The sequence below is a fragment of the Melanostigma gelatinosum genome (assembly GCF_949748355.1).
Source record: "Melanostigma gelatinosum genome assembly, chromosome: 9".
NCBI classification, from domain to species: domain Eukaryota; kingdom Metazoa; phylum Chordata; class Actinopteri; order Perciformes; family Zoarcidae; genus Melanostigma; species Melanostigma gelatinosum.
Window position 1 is genome coordinate 12,907,122 of NC_136642.1, and position 26,836 is coordinate 12,933,957.

At 43.7% G+C, this 26,836-nt stretch overlaps 3 protein-coding genes across 3 annotated transcripts; all 3 read right to left on the minus strand.

Annotated features, from left to right (window-relative positions):
• Positions 1-2,229: 2,229 nt before the first annotated feature.
• On the minus strand, positions 2,230-10,189 carry LOC306782199 (ataxin-1-like; the record flags this gene model as incomplete). The annotated part of the gene is made up of 3 exons (XM_079275443.1): positions 10,049-10,189; positions 4,342-6,387; positions 2,230-2,925 (listed from the first exon to the last, which is right to left on the minus strand). Exons 2-3 carry the CDS (start codon positions 6,118-6,120, stop codon positions 2,230-2,232), a joined length of 2,475 nt encoding a protein of 824 aa, XP_079131569.1. The 5' UTR covers positions 6,121-6,387; positions 10,049-10,189.
• A 9,835-nt stretch (positions 10,190-20,024) lies between these two features.
• On the minus strand, positions 20,025-23,233 carry LOC306782300 (protein FAM8A1-like). The gene is made up of 5 exons (XM_079275600.1): positions 22,765-23,233; positions 22,171-22,291; positions 21,958-22,081; positions 21,663-21,802; positions 20,025-21,566 (listed from the first exon to the last, which is right to left on the minus strand). Exons 1-5 carry the CDS (start codon positions 23,192-23,194, stop codon positions 21,422-21,424), a joined length of 960 nt encoding a protein of 319 aa, XP_079131726.1. The 5' UTR covers positions 23,195-23,233; the 3' UTR covers positions 20,025-21,421.
• A 1,685-nt stretch (positions 23,234-24,918) lies between these two features.
• On the minus strand, positions 24,919-25,852 carry fabp4b (fatty acid binding protein 4b). The gene is made up of 4 exons (XM_079274878.1): positions 25,718-25,852; positions 25,357-25,532; positions 25,152-25,253; positions 24,919-24,994 (listed from the first exon to the last, which is right to left on the minus strand). Exons 1-4 carry the CDS (start codon positions 25,788-25,790, stop codon positions 24,941-24,943), a joined length of 405 nt encoding a protein of 134 aa, XP_079131004.1. The 5' UTR covers positions 25,791-25,852; the 3' UTR covers positions 24,919-24,940.
• Between the last annotated feature and the right edge of the window lie 984 nt (positions 25,853-26,836).

The window sequence follows — 26,836 nt, forward strand, 5'->3', positions numbered from 1 at the left end:
CTGTATAGCTCTACAGTCATCAAAAATAAAGTTGAGATAGTTTGCCCGATGTGTGTTTACATTCCCTGCCCTGGTATATAATGTTTTCTCTTAATGATAAATCTGTGGGACGGTTGAAAAACAGTCAGTCGATTATTTTCTTTATATCTAACAGCTGAGGAACAGGGACACCACCACACTCCTGCTGGATGCTTAATCAAAGTGCTGCTGCTCAGGACACACACACACACACACACACACACTGACTGTGGACAAACACATACTGTCTCAGACCAACACACACAAGCTCGCAACTCACGCTTACAGGTACACACTGTTCCTGAGTATGAACTGTAGGATATTAAGAAAGGCATGCCATCATTGAGGAAAGTAGGTTTCAATGGTAAAATCCTAAACATGTGGTGCTGCGAACTCGGTATATATATATATATATATATATATATATATATGTAGCATATAGGCCATAGTTTATTGAAAGAAAGCAATTGGATAGGACAATAGAACGGGAAAATACCATTTTCCCATCAATATGTAAATGTATTGCCATATTTATTTTAGTTTTATGGTGTGTATTTAAAGTTGCTTTCATCAATATGTTTCTATTAACAATTGGTATGACGGTGAAGTATAACGTAAAGGGAGACTATTGTGACCAGACTGTGTCGTTCCTCTCAGCTCTACAAACTTATTTAGCCTCCTTCAGCTCCATGTTTTGGTTTTGCAACATTCTCCCATGTGGATTTGAGGCGCAGGAGGTATTTGTTTTCAGTGAAATGCTCTGATAAATCCATTCTACACTTCCTGCACAGCACCAAACAGCAAACAAACAAAGTTAGAAACTAGCTGGTGACCAGGATGGAGAATTTAGCAACTCAAGGGCCAGAGATTTCCCTCAGGAGCTGGTTGAGACCAAAACAGAGCAACAAGAGGGTGAACTGGGCTAATATTCATCAGACCGCCTGACAGATGACTCCAAATGAATGATGATCTGTGTGGCTGGATGTATAATTGGTCAATCGTTTTCTAAGTTTGCCGTATCAAATCTAGAAGGTAATAATATGTCAGCGGTGTGTTTAGTTTGCTGCCCTCAAGTGGCCAAAAAATAAATAAATGAATGCAGTCAGGCAAGTTGGCCAACGAGAGTTTATATTGCAGTACGAGTCCATACTTAAATTGGCTACAATCTCATTTGTAGTATTACATAGAAATACTATGTTTATTTGTATTTGTACAGATTAATAATTGCTGCACATAGCAGGGTTAAAAATGGACATTAACAAGGAACACATGCTGTCTTTGAAAGTATGAGACTTCTAAACTATGAAGATAGATTTGAATGAGGAACTTCATCAGAGAAATGCAGCCATGTGCAACTGCTGTCACCCACACATTGTAAAGCAACGGTATCAAATGATAGATTGATTGAGGACGAATTCAGTGACTTACATTCAGGCCTTTTCAGTCTTGATATTTGCAGGTCGTGTTGACGACTGAGCTCACAGCTACGGCCACTTAAACACGCCTTAATTCTGTGCTCCATCTGACGGCCACACACAAAGACACAAACAGACCAAGATACACACACACACACACACACACACAGGCACACACACACACTTGGAGATAAGTGACTCAAAGCCACCTGCGGCAGCGCACACATCTGCAATGGTATGACAAATGAAAAAACTGTAATTAAATAAAACCTCATCAGAAACACAAGGCAGCAAAGACCACAGCCATGATGATCGAGCATTGTCACTGAAACACGGTCTCTCTTTGACTTCAACCACTTACAAACATCACTACAAACCAAATAAACAGAGAAACAAACAGGTCGATAATAAAAATATGGTCACCCGCTCTGTGCACGCCGACATCGGGGTCTGTGCTTGTTCGTGTGATAAGAGGAATGGTCGACTGGTCTGCCACCTGACAAAGGAGAATCAGCTTATGATGTGTGACACGCAAGTCAAAAGTCTCTCAGGTGTCGGACTTCCATTCATGCTCAACATTCACGCTGCATTCATTTTTGCTTTCAGCAATGATTGCACTGATCTCGGGTTTGATACCACTCATGAAGGTGCTCTACTGTCCTTCATTGTAGATATCAGACTTGTGTGAAGGAAAAGAAAACATGTAAATACTGTGTAAACTCAGCCTATATTACAGTAGTAGATAGGGAATAAACACAAAGCAAACCACGGGTCATCAAAATTCCTTGAAGTTCTCTCAACAGTCTATTCTCTTATTCAAGCATCTTTCACGCCCAATACTGGAGTGGCCCTCGATGCTGATTTTAACCTCCTGAGGGATGAAGGACGGTTTGGGCAGAGTCAGAGGAGGCTCCTCCTCAGCTCGTTCAGTCTGGTCACGCTCTGGAGCTGACCAGCGTCTCTTGCGGACCGTGGGTCTCTCTGGATCACTGCATTGTATTTTGGTAAGAGCGGGCATGTCAGTTTTCACTGATTCCCGTCTCACTTCTACAGTCCCAGAGACTGCCAGCATTGGTCCAGCTCCATAGATCTCCTCCCCTGGTCCAGGAACTCGTTCCAATCCTGGCGGTAGCTCGAGTCCTTGTACTGGTCCAGTAACCTGCTCCCTCTCCAGCCGGTCTGCGCTGGAAGCCTTCATGAGGAGGCCACTATTTCTGCCTGCAGCATTTGGAGTGGCACTATTTATTACGGGGGCCTCCGCATTGTGACAAGAATCAGAGAAGTGAGCCGTCTTCAGCTTGGTGCCCAAAGCCTGGCTGTCTGTTACTGAAGTGGTCCTCAAGCCGCGGAGGGTCAGCGACACGCATACATCGCCCACACACAGCTTAGCACAGGACAGCTCAAACAGCTGGGTGGTCCTGTCTGGGCAGCAGGATGACCAGCCCTGGCCAAATACAAAGAAGGGATACTCCACCAGCACCTCCACACACACCTGGAGATGAGCACACGCACAACAGACACTGTTATAGCTTTTACCTGGATACAGACTGAAATATTTTTATGAAAGGATTTATAAAAGAAACACATCTGTTGAATGCCCCATGTGCACATTTGTATGGGACTATGCATCTTGGAAATCATTCTGTTGCATGGCTCCAGATTGTGACCATTTCGGTGGCACATGAGACCAAAAATCTGTCAAGTGCGACTAAACATTTTCATATTTAGTTTTAGGCTTACAGAAATACAGATGCCGTACAGAAATGCCAACCACATGTTGTCTACAAGACTGGAATTGTCTTTAATAAAAGTCTTTAATAACCAAATGAAAGAGATCCTTATCAAAAATTCATGTTTTTTCCATTTAACTCTAAAATATCAATATTGATATCAGCCTTAAGAGTCCAGTATCAGTCGAGCTCTGCAGCCTTTACTCTTTACAGATATGCACCGGATGTTAGGCCGATACTGGCTCAAACAGCTAGATTATATACTGGAATTGTGTTTGAATACTGTCTTGTTTTTGACCAATTTGTTGCTGCAGTTAGAGACGTTTACATTTGTGCTGGAATTCCTGTTGTATAGGGCACGCTGGTGCCGTGAATAGGGGCTTAAAACCTATGCCAAATCAAATATGCGGGTCATAAACTCTGACCCTGAAAAAAGAAGAAGAATTCATTGAATGTAGATTGATGTATCTATTGTTTATATTTTGTTTCACAAAGTTATGAAACAATGTTTAAGTCAGACCTGATGGTGCCTTGCACATACAATAACGGTCCCAGTCACCCAGTGAGGCATGCAGCACATGAATGAAACTGGTATGGGATCAGTACTCGGTATCAGCCGATACCCAAAGCCCAGGTATCACATCTATATCGGGACGGAAAAAGTCAGACCGTTGCAACCATTTACAGACATGGGGGCTTTAACATTTCTGTCTGTTAAAGTAATGGCCTTTTGCCTTTCAAAAGCCGAGGTCTGCACAATGAAATATATATATCTATGTTTTGGCATCTGGTACACAAGCGGGAGCAGTGTTGGTACTGCTGGGGAACAACCGGTAGCGTGCAACATAATGATGTGAAAATAATTATGAGGAAGAGGATTGTTCTCAATTCTCTCAGTTCTGCAGAGATGAATTACATGGATTTTTATTTTGCAGCTGAGGGCTTAATTGATGACCATAGTGAGCACAAGGGGAGCTCAATTGTGCTCATCACAGTGGATCTCTTTTTATATTTTCTCATCACACCCATTACATTTAGAATAAAATACAGAACTCTGGTGACTATTTATTTATGTGTGTGTTACAATCTGCCACAGTGGCTTTTTTATAGACTTTTTTTTTTTACAAGACTGCTCCAAAGCTGTAGCACACAAGCATGATGAATGTGGAGTAACTTACCTGGGCTTTGAGCTCTCCCACAGAAAACTGTATGACCACAGCATTAGGACTCTGTCCATCGTCAATACGCTCAACCGTGCTGGAATCAATCTTCAGCTCACTGCTAATCTCAGCACTCTGAATGAAGTCCTCCGTCTTCAGGTCCTCCACGCGCTTCAGCTCCCCATCGGCCAGCTGGATGATGGATCCTCGCATGAAGAACGGAGGAAGCTCCACAGGGGAAGAGGGAGAGGAGATGGAGTGGGAGGCTTGGATGGAAACAGGGGCGGGACTGGGAGCAGGAGCAGGAGTTGGGGAGGGAGCTGCCACCACTGCAGGAGCCGGGTTCGGGGGCAGGACAGGCATCGCCGGTGCCTGAGCGACAGCACGCGGTGGTTGATGTCCATCTGGCCCAAGCGCCTCACACTTGGACAGGGCTGTCGCCAGATAGGCGTGCGGCATGGCGGTGGATATTTGAGTAGTCGTAGCAGTCAGGGCGTTACAGACAGTACGACTAACCTCGATTTCTGTGCCGTTATTGGTGCCACTGACTGGAATGAGGAGGGACTGGCCACTGGGGATGACCAGGTGCTGAGGCAGTGCCGCATGGTAGCTGACAGCATGCTGATTTGCACTGGTGATATAGCCAATTATGGGTGGCTGTGTGGAGGAATAGAGACTGGCTGGCAGCTCCTCGTGGGGTAGAGTGGTATGGATGACTGTATGAGGAGCAACAGACTTAACCATATCTGAGGAAGAGAGGGAGGTGAAGGAGGACGATCTCGACACTGGTTTCCCCAAACAGATGCCTCCTTTCTCAGTCTGGACGAAGGAGATCTTATTTGAGCCAGTTTCACGGTCGGCTCCATGGTTGGGCTGGGCCAACAGCACCAAGGAGGTCTGAAGTCCTGAAGGGTTTTGGCCGTAGTCGGCAGGCAGGAGGATATGTCTGGCCTCATAGCTCTGGACCTGCTGATGGTTCATTTGATGACTGGGATTTTTTATCTGTTTGACAAACTCTAATTCCCCATTCAGCAGACCCTTAGCATGCCCCTCTGGTCTCTTCCCAAATGAACCATCTGCATACTGTACCAACAGCTGGGAGGGAGCCAGGGTTAGCGTTTGAGGGAGGACAGCTGTGTGAGGGTGGAGCTGGAGGTGGGCCGTGGGTGAAGTGAGGGCGTTTCTGCTGTCCAGATGAATGTACTGGCTGGTGAGTTGGGGGGAGCTAGAAAGCGACACAGGAGTCAGTTCTGTGGGCGAGAGGCCTATGTGAAAGTGCTGCTCCCCTTTGGTGTTGGGGGAGATGAGGGCAGTGGTGTAACCGTCCAGCTGGGGACGCTGTGCTATGGTCGAGCTGTTATGTGCAGAGCCAGCATTGGCGGAGATGATGTGAGAGGAGATGTAGCCGGCATAGGGCCCAGAGCTGATGAACTGAACGTTGGGTCCCAGCTGAGCAAACTGGATAGTGCCGGCCTGCTGGGGAAGGGCCGTGGGGTAAACTGCAGGCAGAGAGGCCAGGGGCACCGCCGACAGAGGAGTGGCCGAGGAGTGGATAGAGGTGGAGAGAGAAGAGGAGGAAGTGGAGGAGATGGGACATCTCGGGCTCTCTGCGTCTCTGGATTTGCAGCGTTCACTGGCTACACTTGCCAGCCATGCTAGGTTCTCTGTGTGCGGATCGGGAACCACTGCAGCTGGAGGTGTCGCTGTGGCTACCACCACTGGCCTGTGCTCCAGAGACAGCATCTCACGCTTCTTAGGAGGCAGACATCCATTACTTCGCTCCTGGTTGGATTTCATTGTGCCAGAGTGGTTTTAAAACTCCCAGTTGTTAATTTGAAGTTGTTCTGGGTGTTTCTTCGTCTCCCTCCTCCACTCAGTGGTTGTGTGAAGCCGTCTGCCTCTCTGTGTGCTGTGTAGCTCTGGCTCTCTTTGTGTTCACTGGTAGACGGCTCCAGGTCTCAGGCCAGAGAAGATGGAGTCACTCCAGCTCACAAAATGAGCTCCATAGACTTCATGAGGAATCATCTCTGACCGATCCACCTCTTCCACAATGTCGGCAGGAATCTGATGGCAGAGAAAAGCTCAAATCAGATAAGCAGGTGACACAAAATTAAACTGAGTCCAAATCTCAAGCTGTTTAGATTGTTAAGTCCCTCAGGCCAGCTTCAGATTTTTTGGCTGTCGAGATAAAACTGAACCATATTCACAAACTGTTCCTAAGAAATGCTTGACTCTTAGAAATGTCAACACTTTCATGTTTGTGGAGGTGTTGTTCTTTGTTTTGCCACAAGGTGGCACCTTGTAAAATGACTGCATCTGATTTGTGTGAGTCTGATGCTCTTGAACACAACATGTAGGCCATTCTGTACATACGATGAACCTCTGAAGATGCCCCTCGAGGATCTACAATGGACCAATCTGTGAAAACTCAACCAGCATTTCCACGAGTAACAATAAATGGCTTACAGGAAAGTACAGGACGATGTTGTGTGTCATCATTTACATAACATGGGGAAAGGCTCTTTCATGTTTCCATAACCTAGCAGGAGTTTCCTGTTAGTGTGTCTGGGTGTGTGTGTACACGCTCATGTGTATTAACGTTGCTGTTGGCTGTTGTTTTGCTCCAGGCTCTAGGGTAAGAAAGCAGAGCAGAGTGGATAACGGCACAGAGTAACAGCCTCAAAGCAACTTCTGTTTTGGTCTTTGTTTTCAACACTCCCTTGTCTTGTGTTGAGTCAGTGGGGCTCCTGTAAATGTAACATCCACCTCCAGACAGGAACTCTGGGTCACTGGGCTCATCAGACAAAAATGAAGTGAAAACAACATGGCTTGAAATTTGATCGTGGAACATTCTGCAAGAAGTGTAAATGGGTACTTCACAAATGTTCGAACAATGGCTTTCCGCTTTAGCCCGTTTGAGTGGTGTTTCAAAGTTCAAGGGAATACAAAGTGGACGACAAACAATGAATGAGAAGGTCCTTGAGTTTAGTTCAGTGAGAGACAGACGGGAGGCGGGTGAGTAATAAGTACTGACAAAGGCTCTTTATTCTGAGCAAGAGATGTGAAGGTTAGTGGAACTCATGACGTACACACGGTGGGTTTGTGAAAGGTAACTAACTGTGTCAACAAGCCACAACAGCAGCTAGCCATTACCAACATACGGTCTAGTAGACTCAACTGTAGCTTCATATGTAGGCATGCTCACGTAGCTTGAACGTGCACACACAAGAAAACACAATGTGCAGTGCATACAGTCATTCAACAATTACATGCAGCATTTCGCTTGCCATGAGCTCATGCTTTCACGGTTGTTGTTTTTTGAGCTGGACTGTTCTTTCCTGCAGGTTTATCTGTGGGTCAATGCACACCACTCTGAGTTGTTCATTAGCCAGAGGCCCCACAGAGATGCGGTGTTTGACACAAACTCACACGTCCATCCATTCATTTATTCTTCTACTCCTACATTCAGAGGTGCGAGGCTATTTGACAGTGCTAAATTGTATTTTCATATCACAGAGGAGGTTCACTACAGCAGGCAGCCACAGACATGTTACATAAAGACAGAGTGGGGAAGAAAAACACGCACACACACACACACACACCCACACAAGGCAACCTTGGTCAGTTTCTAGTTAGATGCAGCTACCTCTAATGCTGGCTTTGACAAGGTCACTGCATCCAAAAGCAGCAAAAAGCTCCGTGTAATTCATCTAACCACACACAGCCTGGTGGATCCACCAGATGTAACAAAGGGGGAGAGCGGCAGAGCTGGAGAGAAACAGAAACGGAAAGAGGAGAGTGAGGGGGAGGAGAGGGAGGAAGGCAACGTGAGATGACAGAACTGTGTAGAAGGAAGGAAAGGGAGTAAGAGGGGGGGGGGGGGGGGTGAGGGAAGAAAGAAGATTAGGAACGATAAAGAGGGAGAGAGGATGGGGAATGGGGAGAAGACAGAGTGCTGCTTCTCCTGACCCACATTGAGCAGCGCATGCAGCATCAGAGCGCCATGGCCCCCGCCACGCGGAGAGATTCCCGATCAGCAACACGGCCGCTGCTACAGCCTGAGCTACACTGTGCAGCATCACTCAGTGGCAACAACCCCACCTCAGCAACACCGTGTCAACACTGTAATGACATCACATCTGAAGCACAAGTATCAGAGCAGCATTTGGAAGACAAAGCCAGCATTATCTGATTTCAAAACGCCACAAACGATACACACCGTTGCTGTCAACAAACCCAGATACAACGGGACGCTCTGAAAGACGGTGTCTTTCCTTTCCTCATATGACCTGCACACAGCACGCTCTGCACATAGTGACACACACACACACACACACGCACACACAGCGCAGCAGCCAAAAGCCTCACTACATTTTCCAGCATCAGCCTATTATTAGAATATTGACACCAACTAACATACGGCCTATGTGACACTATGGAGAACAAAGGTGAGCTCGGTGAGTCGGTCCCCTGGCCCAGGACTGTCCCCTCTATGGAGGGATGGCAACAGAGAGTGAGAGGGGACAGGACGCTCGCTGTTACGCTCATCACACTGACTCCCAGCTCAGGCAGAGTGATTGAGCCAGCCGTGCATGTGATCCTCTTCCATACTCCCACATAAAAAAAGCTGAGAAACATTGTCTGTGTAGCGGCGTTTGTCTGCCGTCACCATGCAGGCAGGAGAGCAGATGAGATTTTTTCATGCAGCCTCCTCTCTGTTGTCTCCAGGTGAGAGCCCCCCCCCCCCCCCCCCTCCCAGCAGCAGAGTAAAATCTCCTCTTACGCAGCAGTCGTCAGCTCCTCCGGTCCCCCCACCTCGACTCCTTCCGCCGAGTCTTCTTCTCTCACGCACTCAGACCCACGATTTACTCATCGCATTGATCCACACGGTGTCATAGCAATAGCACCTCTCTGCAGCAGGACGATGCAGGGAGGCAACAGAAAGGCAAGAAAACAATTCAGTGGCAAAAGATGCTAAAGATTCATGCAATAAGCTCATGCAATGACCCTGGCGTGATGAACCTGCTGTCAATACTGCTATAAATCCCGTTTCACCTGCCAGACCACTCTTAGAGACACAGTGAATACCCCGTACAGCAAATGTCTATATATAGAAAACAAAAACATCATTATCAATCTGAGCTCTGGCTTGAAACAGAGGGGGGGAGGTACTGAGGAAGACAATATGTGCGTGCATGTATGTGTGATTTGCTGCATATAAGTAGGACCTCCCCTCAACCCCCATACAAACATAGCTGCTCTAACCACATAGCCGATCAATACAGTGTACGGCTTTTTCCAAAACCCAAAAGAGCCATTTTACTGCCCTTCTTTGGACAACAGTGGTGCATGTGCCTTTAAGAGGCGGACCAACCGTGTGGCAGACTAAAGCAGGCAGTAAGAACAGGCAGTGGGTTCAGGCTGTTTGTCTTCACAATGACTCCAGAGTTCTGCATCACTGCCCGACACACACCAATCTCACACAACATAGGAGCAGAGCGGGCAACAACTACAACCAAACAGGGTCAATGCTGATGAATCCCACAACTGTGACTCTGGACAAATGCTGTGAGTGCGGCCTCTGGGGGCTTTACAATGACAGTTAGAGCGCATGAGTGTAGTAGTAGGGCAGAAAATACTACTATGCAACAAATCAAGAGGAAAAGACAACCCCCCCCCCCATCCCTCCTCCCCTCCTCTGGTTAGAGTACTAAGAATAGCTCACCAGTTTCTCCACAGCCACTGCTTGCAGAGCATGTCCAATGATTCTTCCTGCCTCTCAGTGTGTGCGTGTGTGTGTGTGTGTGTGTGTGAGACGTGTTTCCTAGGAGTCCTCTTCCTGAATCTCTCCTTTGTGCCGCTCTCCCCTCCTGGAGCCTGTGCTGTAGCTGCTCCAGCTATGCCTTCCTCTCGCGACTCTCCGGTTTGGAGGCTGCGCTGCGCCTGCAACGAGCTGACGGGAAAGGAAGTTCCCCACTGCTGAAGCTAACACCAAGTCCTGCGTTCAAGGCTGCTCCAACGTGTGTTATGCAAGGCCACCAGACCGCCAGCTCCCTCTCTGCTTGGCTGCTTCTCTCTCTCCCTCTCTCTCTGCCTCCCTCCCTCCTCTTTCCTCTTTCTCTCTCTCTCAGTACTCCACTGACAGCTCCTCCCCCAGCCAGCCTCATCAGCCGCATCAGGTATTCATTCAAAAAACACACTCCACTTGGCTTAGCGCCCAGTCTACGCTCACACAGAGAGGGAAGGAGGGGGAGGGAACAGACGGAGGGAGAGAGAGAGAGAGAGAGAGCTGGAGATTCAGAAAGCGTTTGCTCAGACGGACACACCGCATGAATGTGAATAACTGTGGGATATTCACACTGGCATATAAATGCAGAGACAGAACACATATGCACGCACACAAGCCGGCAAGAGGATTACATTGTTCAGTGTGTTAGCACGTCAAAGCTGTTATAATGCACTGCTTCCTTCTTCATCATTTTCATGTGCATTTTCCCCGCAGAGACAAATCTCTTCCTAATCTGCCATGTGAGCTGCTCTACCTCTGTAAGAGTCTCAACCTCTGTTCAGCTGCAAAGGGACTCAGAGTAACCCGCCATCTCCTGCCCAGGTCTCCCCAGCTCTCTACCTTACCCCCCCCCCCCCCCCCCCCCCCACACAGCCTCTCAGCACTGGGGCCCTCGCCTCACGAAGGCCTCCTCCTTATCCTGTACAGCACACAGCAGAAAGAGCCACGCAGGGTGTCCCCTCCACCTAGACTGCAGACTGGGGGACACACAAAAAAAAAATGCAAAAGCCACACAATGCTGCTACTACAACAACAAGCCTAGTGAATAGTATTGCACCATAGGCTCTTGACTTTCTCACGGGCGCATCAGGTGTACTGTGCATAGCTGAAGGGAATTATGTGCAGTAGTGACTAAATTACATGTAGAAATGACCCCTTGAATTATAAACAATCAAACCAACTCATCAAAGTATAATTTGGAGAATTTCTTTATCCCGCAACCCACCTGGCCCAGTGCTGCGATGTCTTTCTCTCTCACACACACATACACACACACACACAGACTGAACCACTTGAGTTTCCTCAGCTGTTAAATCGGAGAAAAAATAACATGCTGCATGTCTTCCTCACCAAAGGGCTACCCTCGTCTTAGAACCGTGACTAAAAGAAGCTGCCAGGTCAACGTAAACACAATCCCAGAGGGCGTCAACAAGAGATTGTGGTTTCCTTGCCTTAAATTCTCATACTATACAATGAAGGTCAGAACTAATGTCAGCCAAGTGAGCTGAAATAAGCTTTGAGAGAAAATCACAAATTCAGCCGGAGTTGCAAGAAGCAAAGCTGTTCACTGCGTGACTGAATTTGAAAGTTACGAAATGACCCACAGCTCATTGTGTCCTATTTTATTGTTGATATTGTACAGAGACTCTCAATACCGTTTTCAATGACTGTAGTGTTTGTGTCCTTTCACTGTCACACTGTGCTCCTCTGATCATAACAGTAACACAGAGCATAACATAGATCATCTTCTCCACCTGCCTTGGCTGTTAGATGGACACTCCCAATTTTGTGGTTGAGCTGTGTTTACTGAGAAACCTCATCATTACTGTACTCCCAACAATGAACAGCAGAGTCAATCCACATGAACCTGAACCACCTCAAGCCGCTTCAGTCCCCTGTAAGTACAATGCTGTACCCCATGAGTAGGCCTACAATATAACAAAAGTAACAGCTTACCCCAGCATGTTCCTAACAATACACTTGGTGGGAACGTCCCCCTTATTCCCTTCCTTCACAATTTGTTCGCTTGTACCTACATGCACGCATCAGTACGTACTGTACCGGTACACCCTCAGCCCAAAAACATTCAACTGTGAATTGGGGAGAATTATCGTGAGCAATCTTAAGCGTTACTGGAAAGTCTCCAACAAAGATCAGGCATATTTAATCTTTGTTGACAGTTTTCCAGATACCACTGAACATTATTGGATGCTGATTATTGTGGTCCAACATGACAAGACTCTTACTCTGAGCCCACACAACTCAGTGTTACATTCTTCAGTATGGTGCACACATAATGAGAGGGGGTGCTCCAAAACCATAATAAGATCTCTGTCATCTTACAAACATAAACCACTGCAAGCTGATGATCCTGAAGAGTATAAATGGGGGTTAGTATTTTCAGCAGCAGCACTACTCACAATCTCAGCAAATCAACATTCATTGTCATGCTTAAGCGTCCATTGCTTCATTCTTCAAACACATAGATGTCTATAAGCTCTCTCTTACTCATGAGCAGTAGCCTTCAGCGGAAAGCACGATGAAAACACTGCATGATCTTTACTGCGAAGCAACACACTAAGTTCCGGGGTGAACTTTTTCAACCGCAAGCTCCTCACAAATCGGACTAGATCACATTACCTTGAAACTGTTCAGTGTCCGGCAAAGAATTATCCAAGCATCATTACCCACATTCTGCTCTGCATGTTCACCATGAACTCACTGGAGCCGAGTGAGCCTCCGCCAAAGCAGCAGACATGTCCAGACATGCAACACTAATCCTCATGCGCACAGCACAGGGACGCATGTATGATGCACTCAGTCACATGTGGGAAATGGAAGGCTGGTTGTGTGCCACTGTTTGCATTAATGAACTTAATCAGCATGTTTCAAGAACATCCGTTCAAAGCAATTAGCAAAAAGACTGCACATATACGGTTCGGAGGAGGAGAGGTACACAAACTTGCGGCGAAACTCTGAAAGCCACAAAAAACACACTCGCAAGCGCATGCACACGCACTTACATGAACACACACAGACGCGCTTGCATGCAAACAATTAAAAAACGGGTGCATGTACTTGCTCTTGTATTGGGTGATGGCTTTATAATTTAAAACGCTGGTGGATGACGTGCTCACTTCTTAAACTGACGGCAACGCTGCTTAATTCATCGGCGATATAACGTTACCTGTTGCAATTCTAACTCGAATTTCTGATTGTTTTCTTTCTCACTCTGGCTTTCTTCTCTGTCTGAAAAAACTTGATTTTATGCATGTTTTTTATTAACATGATGTTAATTGATTCGGGTTTCGAATTAAATCGTAAGCACTATTACACCAGTGAAATTACCGTCTGAAGATACCGGTATATTTATGTGCACATTTTAGGGGAGGAGTCAAAACAAACTTTTTAACAATAGGTCAATTGAGGGCATTCCCCATGTTGGGGCCACAGTTAATCCCACTAATCCAGTCACCCCAGGTATAGGTTTACCTGAGAAATAATTGACATTGATACCCACAGTAATAACAACAAAGCCTGAAGACATATTATACAGTTTTCCAGCAAAGTTCAGTATGTGACAGCGGCCAGTGGGAAAATACCAGCCATTAGTAATGAAGGGAAGGGAAAGTGGAGCGTAGGTGGTTGGATTAGGAGGGCATCTGGTATCAGAGCGGGAGGTAAATAAACCTGGCTCGGTTCTGTCTGAGAGCAGACCTGCCTCTGCTGTGGCGCGCTCCAGTTTGGAGGGAACGGCGTGCACACTCCACGCGATGTGGGGAGAATGTGAAAGCACTTGCTGCCATGGCAACAAGGCAGCTCCACAGTCTCTCCAGTCCCCATTAAGAAAGATGGGTGGCGACGTGGCTGTAGCTCAATGGTGGTGTAGCATGACACGTTGAATGGGCCTATTGAAAGCCAGTGAATTCAGCAGTTAATGAAAAGAGCAAAGGGGGACAGCAAATCCAACAGGCAGGTGATACTGACCTCACCTCTCTGTTTGGGTGCATGCTAGATGTGAGACATCTACTCAGCTTCATTGTTTTGATCAGTACACTCGGTGCGAAATAATAACAAAGAGATAGTGTCCTGTGTATTTTCAGGTTATTATAAGGTCATGCAGGAAATGGTTATCTACACAAGCATTATGAAAAATGGGCTGTGATGTAATCTGTTTCCAACTACTAACTAACCATCAGAAGTGCCAAGTTTGAAGATGAGGTTTTTTTTAATGTTTTCCTTTTTCAAAACAAGTGCAATGTGATTCATAGTTGAGGCAGCGCATAGTTTAGGAAGTGTTCAACCTGTAACATCAGAAATGATTACGCTAATAATACCACAGACATCTCACAAACATAAACCAAAAACAGACATTTTTCTCACAGTGGTACATGTGGTATTGATGTTACTGAGGGTAATATATTGATCCAGCGACACGAGACAGCAAATAGAACATCATGCTTCTCAGTAGATAGTGGTTTTACTGTAGGACACTATTAAACTGAGCTATTTAACTCTGTTGCGCCATACTGTGCATGTGGTGAACGCCAAATTCGGCAGATCGAAACAGATTTCTTCCTGAGTCCAAATTACTCTTTCCATTCAGCTGAAAATAGCAAGTCGCTTATACGTACATCCCCAGAACATAGTTTAGGCAACTAAAGAATTGGGTGGGAGTGATTTGTGGAGGAGGAACTCAGTAGTTTGTTCAAACTATGAACCATATCAATCAGAAAAACACCAAATGGTGTGACAAAACTGTGAAAAGTTTTAGCTGATTTTAAGTTTTTCCAAAAATAAACGATATAGCCTACTCATTTATAACAATTAAGTAGAGAACATCAACACTAGTTCTCCCAGCTTGTATTATGTGTCTTATTTCAATATTCAAACAAACATTGCCTTCGTATACAACACCATATACCTGTAAACATCAGTATGTTATTTTGAAGACAGATAATATATCTCAAAATATCACATTTAAAGGAAAGTAAATGTCTTGTTGCCTCAATTGTATTTCATTTATATTCATATGTATGAAAAACAAGCACTGCCAGAGAGCCACATAATCATATCAGACTGGCCAACAGTACCTGCCAACAGTAGGCTTTGCATTACAAAGGCGGAGAGCAACAAGAAACTGTGAAGTTGAGAAAAACAGAGTGTGGAGTTTAAAGCCAACTGTGTGACAAATGGGCTATATATGTTGTAAAACCTTCATCTTATGCCATTTAGGTTGATTATTAATCATTGTCACAGACTTTACATTAAATTCAATTAAAAAAAAAAAAGATTTAGATCCTGCACTCTCGATTGGACAATCTAAAAGGCACCACGAAAACACTGTCTACAACAAGAAATACTACTCTAAGCTAAGCTAGTCAAGTTAGCGTTTACCAGGACTAGTTTATCTGCTGATACTTTTTTACATTTAATTACTGACTTATCTGTACAACAAAACACTTTTTTTTCCAATTCCAGGTTACAGGAAAAAGCAGGTAAATTGGCTTTACTTTGGATTATTTCACCAGCTAGCCTCATATAACTGGAGAACGGTCACTGCATTTTGGTTTTTATCTCTGTTTTCTCGCTCTTGCAAGTTAGATTTCTTTTCCCCCCAAGAATTTCTATTCTATACCATCATACATTTTTGTATAATTAAAAGTCCAAAATACATTGGCTACTGTATTTTGACTTTGTGGGAAAGTACAGTCTGAATGACTAAAGCATTGATGATAAAAAATATATATATATATATATATGTATTGCTACATCAGGCAAAATGTTGGGATCGCTTTTATTCCTTTGCTGCCTGTTTCCCAGTCTTATTTAAAGGTCTTGAGAGTGTTGTGTTGATTGTATTGTAAATAATGCAGCTGGCAATTGCATGCAGCACCTCCTGAGTCCAAATCATTTGTGAAGTAGTGGAACTACGGCACAGTCTCTCTTGACATGAGGAAGACTGTCAAGAATTTGCCAACCAGCTTTCAAGATGATGCCAGAGGGAAAACATCTTTGAGGCCAATGTCTACCCCTCAGTCTCTCTTCAAACATACCAATGCAGCAAATGCACATCAGATACCTTAAAAGCAACATTTTTTTGAGGAGAGAAAAAGCTGAATGTCTCTGCAGTAACCAATGCAGCCTCAATGGTTGTCTTGACAACTCAAGCTCTTCTTCTCCTCTTCTGCAGAAATCTACTGATTCAAAAACACAAACACCCAGAAACCTAATGTTATGTCATAGAAAGTGGTATGAATGCTATTCCCTCATCATGCACACACACTCACAGTCTCTCTTTTTACTTCTGCATCACTCATCTTCAATTTGTACTCACCTCATATTCACATCTATTTTTATACCGGGGAAAATGAACTCCAGCACAGGCAGCGTATACTACTCTGGATAAAAAGTGTATTTGTATCGCACTCAATCTTATTTATTCACTTTCCTAGAATTGAGTTCATTCATAATTTATCGGTAATGTAAATGGGAGTACATCCCGAATAGTACAGTGCAGATGTGATGCCTACAAATTGGCTTCGGGACTGCATGAATGTAATTAGGCTGAGGGGGGCATCTGTACTTAATGATTTACTTTTTTTTTAAAGCGAGGCCCTCCCCAGCATTGTTAAACCTTTCAATGGACCCTCCCCTTGATTTAGAACTACAACACACTCCTCCCTAATATCTAAAAATAACATAACAGTGTGACCCATCTATTAACCTAATAGTGTCCTATTTCTAACTCTAATATGTGAATGGGACAACACTTTTCACAACATTCATCCCATTTGACATTAGAATATATGGCAAACATAGAACAGTGCATCCCAACAGTAATGCATTGTCTCAGTGACTTATACTGAACCTGCAGGCGGCCGCTCAAGTGAAGACTAAAAGAAAATCTAAATCTGGATTCCAAAAATCGGAATACTTTCCTCAGCAAAAATAAAGAACACACAACCCTGTTACACAATACTTCTAGTACAGTAACTTATAAATAAAAACTGTCAAATAACATTATCAATGCATGTAAATGGCATTTAGTCCGAAAAGTCTGCATAAGCATAACACAAATTTAAAATGTGTACAAATGTGCGCATTTCTACATGTGTTTGTCCCCCGTGACATCTCTAGCGTTGGAGCAGGCGTTCGCATCCCTCCCCAGTCAACAGGTCTCCTTTTCATCAACATGCCTCTCCACTCAGGCAGAACCCAGACAGCCTGTAATTACTGACTCCACTTGAGAGGAATACCATCAGGCACAGACACACTGGAAGAAACAACAACGCTGTGCAGCTCACAGGTCACAGCACCTTTCCACGACTTCAATAAAAACCTGGAGCCTGCTGTGTGTACGCGTGTCTGTCTGTGTGTCAGCTGCCATTTTAGTACTTATAATGATGAACAATGACTTTAAGGACAGCATACTGTATCATTCACAGAGAATATTCTGGTCCAGTTGAGCCCAGACTGTTTTCCTTACCCCTCTGCCCTACGTGGCCCTGTTCACACACAGACACATGGCTGTCAGAGAAAGCCGTGGGCCCTTCACGCTGCCTGTAGATGACTCCCTTGTTAAAAGAGCCAGAAAGGGTGGCAGCCAGGAACTCTGGCCACCTCACCAACTCAATGCCATATGGCACGCCATGTGACAGCAAGGGACTAGAGCTGTCAAGTGTGAGGAAGTTTAGAAGCATTCTCAGTGTGATTAACGGCACCCCTAGTGGTGGATATTAATGTCACAATATATTAAATGTCAATATATTTACTGATGGAGTGTATTATATGTTTACAATATATGTACTGATAGAAGTGTTAAACGATAAAAGCATAATCATTGAATGTGTTAAACTAGAAAGCATCGTCACTGAATGTTTTGAGACATAAGGGACAGAGAGGGATTTGAGTGAGGCTTTTCAGAAGATGATCATATGAGGTGATATAAGCTGAGCATGCAGAGACACCGTCAACAGGAAGTGGTCAGTGAGGGGGACGGACTATCGTGTCTGAAGCCAGGAGGAGACTATTGGATTTCAGCCAATCACTGAGCTGATACTGGACATTTGGAACTTTCGGACAAACAAGGGACATTGTTTCACAGAAGAATAATTAGATCACTTGGGACCTCTGGACAGCTAACTAGCTTGGCTGGACTGTGTGGAGGAATTCATTTGATCTCTGCTTCATGAAACATATTTCTATCGATAGTGTAATTCATACTTTTTTTGATTATAAACCGGATCCAGCTGATTTTTAAGACTGCTGACGAAAGATAGCAGCAGCGGGAGACGTGCGGCCTTGCTTTCCTCTGAGGAGTTTTCCACCTCAACACAAGCATGGCTTCAAACAACAGACAACGAAAATATGAGAATATGACAGAATATGGGGAATTAAAGAGTGTTTTAGAGTTGAATACACTCACCTCTTCTCACTCATTTATGTCTGAGTTCACCTCCTTAGTCTCGGGTGTAGGCCATTTGATTAATGGACCTTACATTCATTTTTACAGTCGATGGCAATAGAGGGAATCATTTGTCAGCACTGCCATCATTAGAGCCACACAAGGATGATCTTACTGTGATTTAAATCAATGATTATCGTGTTTTAATAATAACTGAATGATGTTTGTTAACTCACTATAAGGATTGTGAGGTTTATTGCAACATCAGGTAGTTTCACACAAAGGTCTGTCATAAATTGTAGTGATAATTGTTCCCTTGAGCTTTTATCAAATCTTCTTCCTGCACATTCCCTTTGGACACGAGCCAGATCACGTCGACACAAAAATAGATGATAAACATGCATCAACTCCTCACTCATCAGTGCAGTAATGGTGCTGGGTCGTGTCTGCTCACACTCTTCTGTTCCTCTGTAAAGCCCTTTACAATACAAGTTCTATTATTCCGTCGCCTGCAGTAATGGCATGGTGCATGACAGCAGCGTGTGTGTGTGTGTGTGTGTGTGTGTGTGTGTGTGTGTGTGTGGGGTCGCTCTGTAATCTGGGAGTACCATCTGTGGCTGTCGGCTGAAGCTGCCACTTAGTGGGCCTAACACAATCACCACGTCAACACTGAACAGGTGGAGCTTCGACAGTCCTCTCCCAGTGTAGGTGACGTGCCAGAAAAGAGAAATGTCTGCGTTGATTCAGGCCGTCCCTCAATGAAGTATAGAATCACTCGTTTTCTGGGCAACCGGTTGACTGTAATTTACTTTGTGTGATGACTTAGGATCACACAAAGATTTTTTTTGTAAAAGGTCACAAGGTTATTTTTGACTATTTAACTAAAAAAACATAAATATCAGACAGAAATTGGAGTGGAATATATTCACGATTTTACTGAGGAAGTAAGAGTTTTGGACAAACCTACTGTGGAAAACATAACTGGTGGTAAAGCAAATGAAGATCCATCATATAGTCTCTTAAGCAGTTGGCACCACACGCTTCCAGAGCAGCTTCAATGCACCTTTATATGAATTATACAATAACTCTGGTGGAGACCTTTCAAAAAATGTATTTGCTTCTTTGGTGTTTTGAGCATTTTTCTCAAAAAGTCAGTCCAAAATCTCCCAAAAGTTTATGATTGAGATTTAGTGACATTCATGGAACTATTCAGCAACCCTTCACACCGCGTATGGAAGATTCTGCACATATCAAGCGTCTTCATTTATCCACCCGTGTGTCTCTCTGCCTAGCATACTTTTTAAGGCATAAGAATTGTTTTCCTAATAAAGTGTTGACATACAAAGTAAAAACCGTAGTCCTAACATAAACTGATATATGCACCGATCACATGAGTCAATGCAGCCAAAGTTAAACATGAAGCCACTTAAGTCGTATCAAAAACATTGGAAGAATTATCAAATAGCAGACAAACCGCTAAAAGACGGACTCCTCAAACATGCAGCGCAATAGTGGTGGTTTCATTTAATCTTCTTAAATGCAAAAAAAAAAAGAAGTTAATCACATAAAATGTGTCACATATTAACTTTTAAGTCACACACATGCTGTCCGAGTAAAAGGAAGATCAGTTGCGATCGGGTTAACATTTCCTTTTGAGACATTTGCATTTCAGCATCTGAAACAGCTGTTCACGAGGCATCACTCCTGCAGCGATGACGGTCAACAACTCAAAATTTAAAAAGTCTGAGTGTACAATTCTTAAGACATTTTAATACAAAGAGACACTGAAGGTATACTCTTATGAATACGTGATCAGCAACTTCAATACGCTAGTGATACGGGACATTATCAGGGTTCCCACGCTTGCCTTGAAAACAATTTCCATATACCTCCTGATTTTCCAGGTACCATATTAAGTGATGATCTATACCCTCCCCTCACACACACAACCCCCTAGGACACCTGACTACTTACTTGATTTAAAAGATGTGCCAGTCAAGTCTACATTGTAAATGCTTAGAGATGTCTTATTGATAATATCAATGCATGAAACGCATAATATCAATGCATGCTCCCTGAACACAAACGTAATCAGGGAGAAAATAAGTTTTTAGTCAAACGTAATTGAGAATGCATTTTAGTTTTGGGGGAACGTAATTTTTAGGAGACAGGACTGCACAATTAGACCACCATTACATTTTTCCTCTCGCGCACCCCCTAGAGGCAGCTCGCGCACCCCACTTTGGGAATCCCTGCTCTACAACATGGGATCATCCATTTCTATCTACAGTAAAAGCTGTTCACATGTAAAGGGTTTTTATAAACTCATCTTAATTCTGTGCTCAATAGTTTCATTTTATTACTATTTTACACATCATCCAATACAATTTTCCAGGACAACTGTTTCAATTTCCATGTAAGTGTTAACTTTTGCTCAGTTTCCATGACTTTTCCAAACCTGGAAAATGAAAAAATAAATTCCATGTTTTCCAGGTACCGTGGGAACCCTGATTATCCTTAATCTGGAAGTTTAGTGTTTAAAAAGAGGCAAATGTTGTGTTAATGAAATGGTGGCGTACACCATCGTCATTCCTGTCTTCAAAGGAGGCATCAGTTTGGCACGGAAACAGTTTGTGAAAGTAGCATGTAGGAATACATGCAGAAATACAGTATGTGTCGGAAACAAACCCAACCCAGGTTGTAGGGAACTGAAATTGTTCATACTGATGTGTATCAAACTGTCTGCAACCGTCTCAACGCTCCTCCGTGTTCGGACGATACCTCGAAAGGCTGACGTCTGAGTTCTGCAGGCATTTAAAAAAAGAAAATAAAAAACACACACGGACACACACAGTGCTTCCTCAGTATTGTTGTAGTAGTACTCTCATCTGGGTTCGTCTGCGTCATCTGATCCTGGAGCGCTTGACAACAATTGTACCAGCTACCATATCATACACAGTCCTGTTGTGCTGGAAGAACAGAAGGGTGATGAAGGCCGGGAAAAAGAAGGCGATTGAAAAGTTCTTGTTCAAGGCCCGGACAGTTGATCTATAAAAGGGAGAACAGAGACCGTGGTTACAATACACACAGGAGAGAGATACTGGGTCACGTTCGTAAAGACACTTCCGGAAATGAACTACTCACGCAGACAGAGAGACGTTAGTTGCTGGCACAACAAGCACCCTGTTAGGTTGAACCAGAACCGATGAGTCACACGTAACGACTCTGAGTCCAACGAGAAACTTCCCTGGAGTGGCTCCTCCTGCTCCCCATATGCACACGATCTGAAGGGAGAATGGTGTAGGAGCTGTCACTTAACTGCAATGGGGGCCTTTCCAAAATTTACAAAGAAACAGTTGACAGTTAAGGTTGAGACCACTGTTTGTTGTCCCACCTTACCTGCATTAATATGTGGGGAAACCTTTATATGGATGCTCACCTCATAAATACACACTAATATCCGGTACACAAGTGCAACAAGCATCATTTTCTGTAGCTCCTCCATTGACGTGTCCTCATCTATTTCCTCCACTATGAAATGCATGGCGAACTTGGAAACATCCCTGAAAAGCACCGTGAAGTGTCAATCAAGAGAGTTTTTTTTATTCAATTACAGTTACAGACCACCACCAAGGAAATTAAGGGAACTCACTTGATTCCACTCAGATGCATAATACTGATGATTATGGTTGCTTTGATGAAAAACAGTATGAAGAAATCCACCATCTCAGCCAGGAGTCTTTGGAGAGGGGAAGGAATGCTATACTCTCGGCCTGGAGAGAAGGAGAAAAGGAGCAAAAAATAAAAGCAGCCAAGCAGGTAAAACTATATTGCCAAACACCCCAAAATGACACCTGTGTGTAATTGTTAAACATGCCATTGCAAAACCTTCCTATTCTCATATGTGCTGCCAGGTCAATAATGTGATCAAATCCAAAGCATCATTTTGTATGCTTATTCTCACATTGAATGGTATGGTTTATGGTACAAATATATGTACCTGTAACTCATATGTTTACACACCAGGGTGCATATTGTAACCTGTAGCCTACATAATAAATGCAGGCCGGAAGTTGGAACCCACCTGTACACGTGACGGCACAGACCTCCATCTACATTATACAACTATATGTTAAGAATAAGATGACTCTGGAGTCTGTGTAGCATTGTATCTTTGGTTGTCTGCAACATCACATTTTTGACAACCTGGAGAGCTGTCGGTCAGCGCACAGCCAGCAGCTTTTACCTGGTCTCTGTGCATTTCCATTCTCCTGCGGCTGCTGAGCGACCACTGCAGCCCCGCCTGCGGCTTCACCCGACCGGGAGGTGACCGCAGCTTGATATGGCGACAACGGAAGCCCAAAGGGGCCGTTATACCAGTTCTGGGAGTGAATGTCATGCGTTGTCGTCCCACTGTCTGACTGTAAATAATACGGGTAGGACATGGCTGACGCCGTCATCCAGCTCTGCCAGTTCACATATCCAGTGTAGTACTGCCACATCCACCCCTGCAGCTTCTCACAGTATTCCGTAGTGGAGCGGCTCTCACCGGCGTCTTTTTTGCCTTCGACATTGTTCTGGTGGCCTATTCTTTTGGTAACCCCGTCAACGAGTGGCTTTTCCGAGTTTGCAAAAGGTTTATTCTTTTCCATGTTTGTGTTTTCCTCGTCAGCCATGTTTGATGATGGCGTCGCGTCACGCACGACGTCATTTCGGTCATTGCATCTGGACGAAGACAACTGGAAAGTTCCCGTTATGATCAATAAATGTCTTTGTTATGAAGTATATTCATATAAAATAAGTGTAATATTCCTACAGATTTAATTATTGTCATGTATTGTCCATTTCACGTCAAAAAGGGACCCCCTTCCCCAGTTAGAATATAATGGTACTGTCCAATCAGTCGCTGCTATTACAAGACACAACCGCCAGGAGTCAGCCTTTCTGCGAGATGGATGCAGCCGTAAAACGAAGGTTGCTGTCTTCAAGCTCACATGTAATAATTCAAATGAAGTAATGCAGGAAAACGTTTGTCTTGTTCTTAAAATAGTACATTAATGTAGACATTGGCTGGTTGCAGCTTCACATGAGTGTATGTTAGACTAAAGCAGTTTGAGACCACTTTAGGTTAGTCACTTCAGGCAATTTCTTATTTTCATGTGTAAGATTAAATGATTAAGTCTAACAAACAGATTCAGTGTCATTGCCTTAAATCTATTCAATGCATAGCCACTGGGCCATTTTAACAAAGCAGCCAAGTCAAACAAGAACTTACAAAATAAAAATCAACTCATGCTGCGATTGTTTAAAGGGGTAAACCCATTTAAAGGAGGTATGCGTCTTAAAGCCTTCACTCCACACACACACTACAGAGTAAGCTTAATCCTAACAATAGGGTATTGCGAAATCTAAAGACTAAGCCAGTTTGGGAGGAATTAACATCTTCCGCTAATTCTCTCAAGCATGTGAATTTCTGCAAAACATTTCAGTTGAGTAAAAAATAAAAATCTTATTGTATAAATCCAAACATTCATAGATTGTGTTCCCAAGACGTGTGCAAAATGCACTTTAACAATGTTTGTGTAAGACATCTTTGATCTAAATCCGCTTTTCATTAGTTGGCGCTCATTGTTCCCAGAGCACAACCCGGGGTCACAAGTTTCCTAAAGCCTGGAAATCTTTTAGAGCATTTGGGCCTCAACCTACTGCCCCAAAAGAACCCTAATTAACATTGTGCACTTGCTTGAACTCCATGTCTGTGCAGCCCAGACAAGAGGGGCCTGGCTCAAAGTAGAGGTCACTATACTCCAACCCCAAGCAGGGATTTGGCCTTCCCACCTCCCAGTCATCCACATCCTTGTCATGCGGACTGCTCTGACGTGAGGTCGCTTTTCATTGTTTGAACAAAAAGCCTCCGTTAAGCCCCCACCCCATGTCTAAAAGCTTTAAAGATTATAAGACGGACTTAAGGGTTTTTTCCTCTTTTTTGTTAGCTGGCCATTGTATCTGAATGTGGAATACAAACCCCAAACATTCCTATGAAATACCAACATGCATTGGGGCTCAAGTTACATTAAGAAAAATGAGCACACGTGTATCATTTGAAAAGTAAAGTCAGTCTTATTTGAGACGAAATGTTATTGTAAATTCAGGACCTCAGTTGATTAGCTAGAGGGCAATTAGAGTAGTTTCAGGAAAGCGTGACATCAGTCCCCCCCAGTAAATATGTACTCTCAATTAATCTCTCATAAAGACCATGTGGTCCATTGAAGAGGACAAACTAAAAACACAACATTTTGCTGATCTAATCATGCACAACTCTTCCACAGATTGAAGTGTCACAGTTTAGACTTTATTGGCAATAGCTTGGTGCATTTGGAGTCTCGTAATTAAACATTGGGCCAGTCTAAACAAGTTCTTAATTAAGCTTCTTTCTCATAGGTCCTCACTGCAACCACGTCATCCATGACACATTTCTGTTGAGACAATGTTCCAATATTAGAAATCTTACATTATAAACAAAGGATACGCTTCTTCTTTCTTTAAATATGCAAACATCTTAACATTAGGAAAACATGAAAATACCATCCAAACTACATAAAAACATTGTTGCTCAATCAATTAATTACTCACAGCTGTCATTTTTCCATCTTGAAGCTCTCGTTCCAGTGTAGTTTTCTTTCCATCCCATGTCTGTTGTTGCACAAGTTTGCCATTCTCAAGAGTGATGATGGTCTGAAAAAATAAAAAAATAAATAAAAATCACGTGCGTCTGTCAGAAGCGATAATTTAAGAGTGCATAAAATCAAATGAGGCAGACACAAAAAGATGAACCCACCTTGGTCGTTCGACCGTCGGCTGTAGTCTCGTCGAATTCTTCGCTCAGCTTGAATTTGATCTCGGTGGTCTTGAACGTGGTTTCAGACTTCATTGAAATGAGCCCAGCATCGTCCACGCTGATCACCAGGTTAGGCTTCGCCATGTTGCCCATTTGCCGGGTGGCGAAGCCCACGCCTTCAGTACAACGGAGGGTTAAGCAAGATGCGGTTAGACGTCTCGTGCATGTGCTAATGACGCTATGAATGAAAGTGATCTGCGTGGAAGCTATTTTAACATGTTGCAGAGTCTCCCACCTTTGCCTTTTAAACGCGTCACATCATCCTCATGCCACAATTAAACAAAGTGCATAATATACCTACCGATCGCTTTCATGTATTCATCAAAGTTCTCGCTGGAAGTCAGAGTCCAGGTCCCAACAAACTGATCAACCATGATGTCGAAGAAGCGTAATATCAGTCTGCTGCAGAAACACGAGATGATGCAGGGCCTCTGGTTTCACCGGTAAAGCGCAGAGAGAGACTGCCGTTCAGGCCAAATTGCATATTTAATGCCTGGTTAAACACGTGCTTGATTCAGGGCAGACCAATCAAGCTCGGGCGCTGGGGAACGAGCGGATTAGGGGGCGTGTTTTTTAAATCTGATTTTCATGATGTGTTTGATAGGAGTGAAAAATGTGAGTTTAGCCTGAGTCTGCTGACTTCAGCATTAACTGAAGAGGCGAGAAAGTGGATTTGTTGTTGCGTGTCGACCCTGCAGAAAGAAAGATGCAGACGAATTTATATGAACAGTGACGGAAAAAATGAGAATCAAATAAACGATGGGAAATTTAAATTGTATTAATTACTCAAATCCAAAAAAGAATAATATAAATACATTAGAAAATGCAAAAATCCATTTATAATACAAAAAAACTGCTAACTTTAGGTAGGCCTATGTGAAATCTACCTATTAAGAGTAAGATATTTAAATTACAACACAGATTTAATGTGACATACATATTATGTTGTTGTAGCGTCTTCCCTCACAATTGCAACAGAATGCACATTTTTATTCTAAACAAATCGGTCTAAAATTTCACCTTGTGAGTCCACTTTTTTTTTGTATATTTGTACTGTATTTTGAGAGCAACAAAATACTTGATTGTGTTCACATTTGACCATTAAAGCTGATCCTGATTCTTATTGTGCCACCAAACAGTGAACAGCACCACTCCCTCTCCGTCTGAATGGTAATATTGGTTCCGACCAGTAGATGGCGCCGGTGAAAAGCAAATAAAAATAGTTCTGTTCATAACTGATCTTTTCTAACACACTTTGTAAAATATGTTAGTATCGGAATGGATCTCCAAAAAAGTGAATCTTTTGTCATTGTATCTATGTTCATTCCTCAAGTCTATTTTCAGACTTTATTAGAGGACGTACAATGCATTTACAACTCAACTGCGTGACATTCAACAAGAATTGCAAAACGTAAGGTTA

Excerpts from the sequence above, each read along its gene's own strand:
- LOC306782300 (XM_079275600.1), bottom strand. The coding sequence starts at position 23,194 with ATGGCTGACGAGGAAAACACAAACATGGAAAAGAATAAACCTTTTGCA. Across the intron at positions 22,082-22,170 it reads ATGCATCTGAGTGGAATCAA|GGATGTTTCCAAGTTCGCCA; the intron begins GTGAGTTCCCTT and ends GGTGCTTTTCAG. Across the intron at positions 21,567-21,662 it reads ACTAACGTCTCTCTGTCTGC|ATCAACTGTCCGGGCCTTGA; the intron begins GTGAGTAGTTCA and ends TCCCTTTTATAG.
- fabp4b (XM_079274878.1), bottom strand. The coding sequence starts at position 25,790 with ATGGTTGATCAGTTTGTTGGGACCTGGACTCTGACTTCCAGCGAGAAC. Across the intron at positions 25,533-25,717 it reads TGAATACATGAAAGCGATCG|GCGTGGGCTTCGCCACCCGG; the intron begins GTAGGTATATTA and ends GTTGTACTGAAG. Across the intron at positions 24,995-25,151 it reads AAGATGGAAAAATGACAGCT|AAATGTGTCATGGATGACGT; the intron begins GTGAGTAATTAA and ends TTGTCTCAACAG.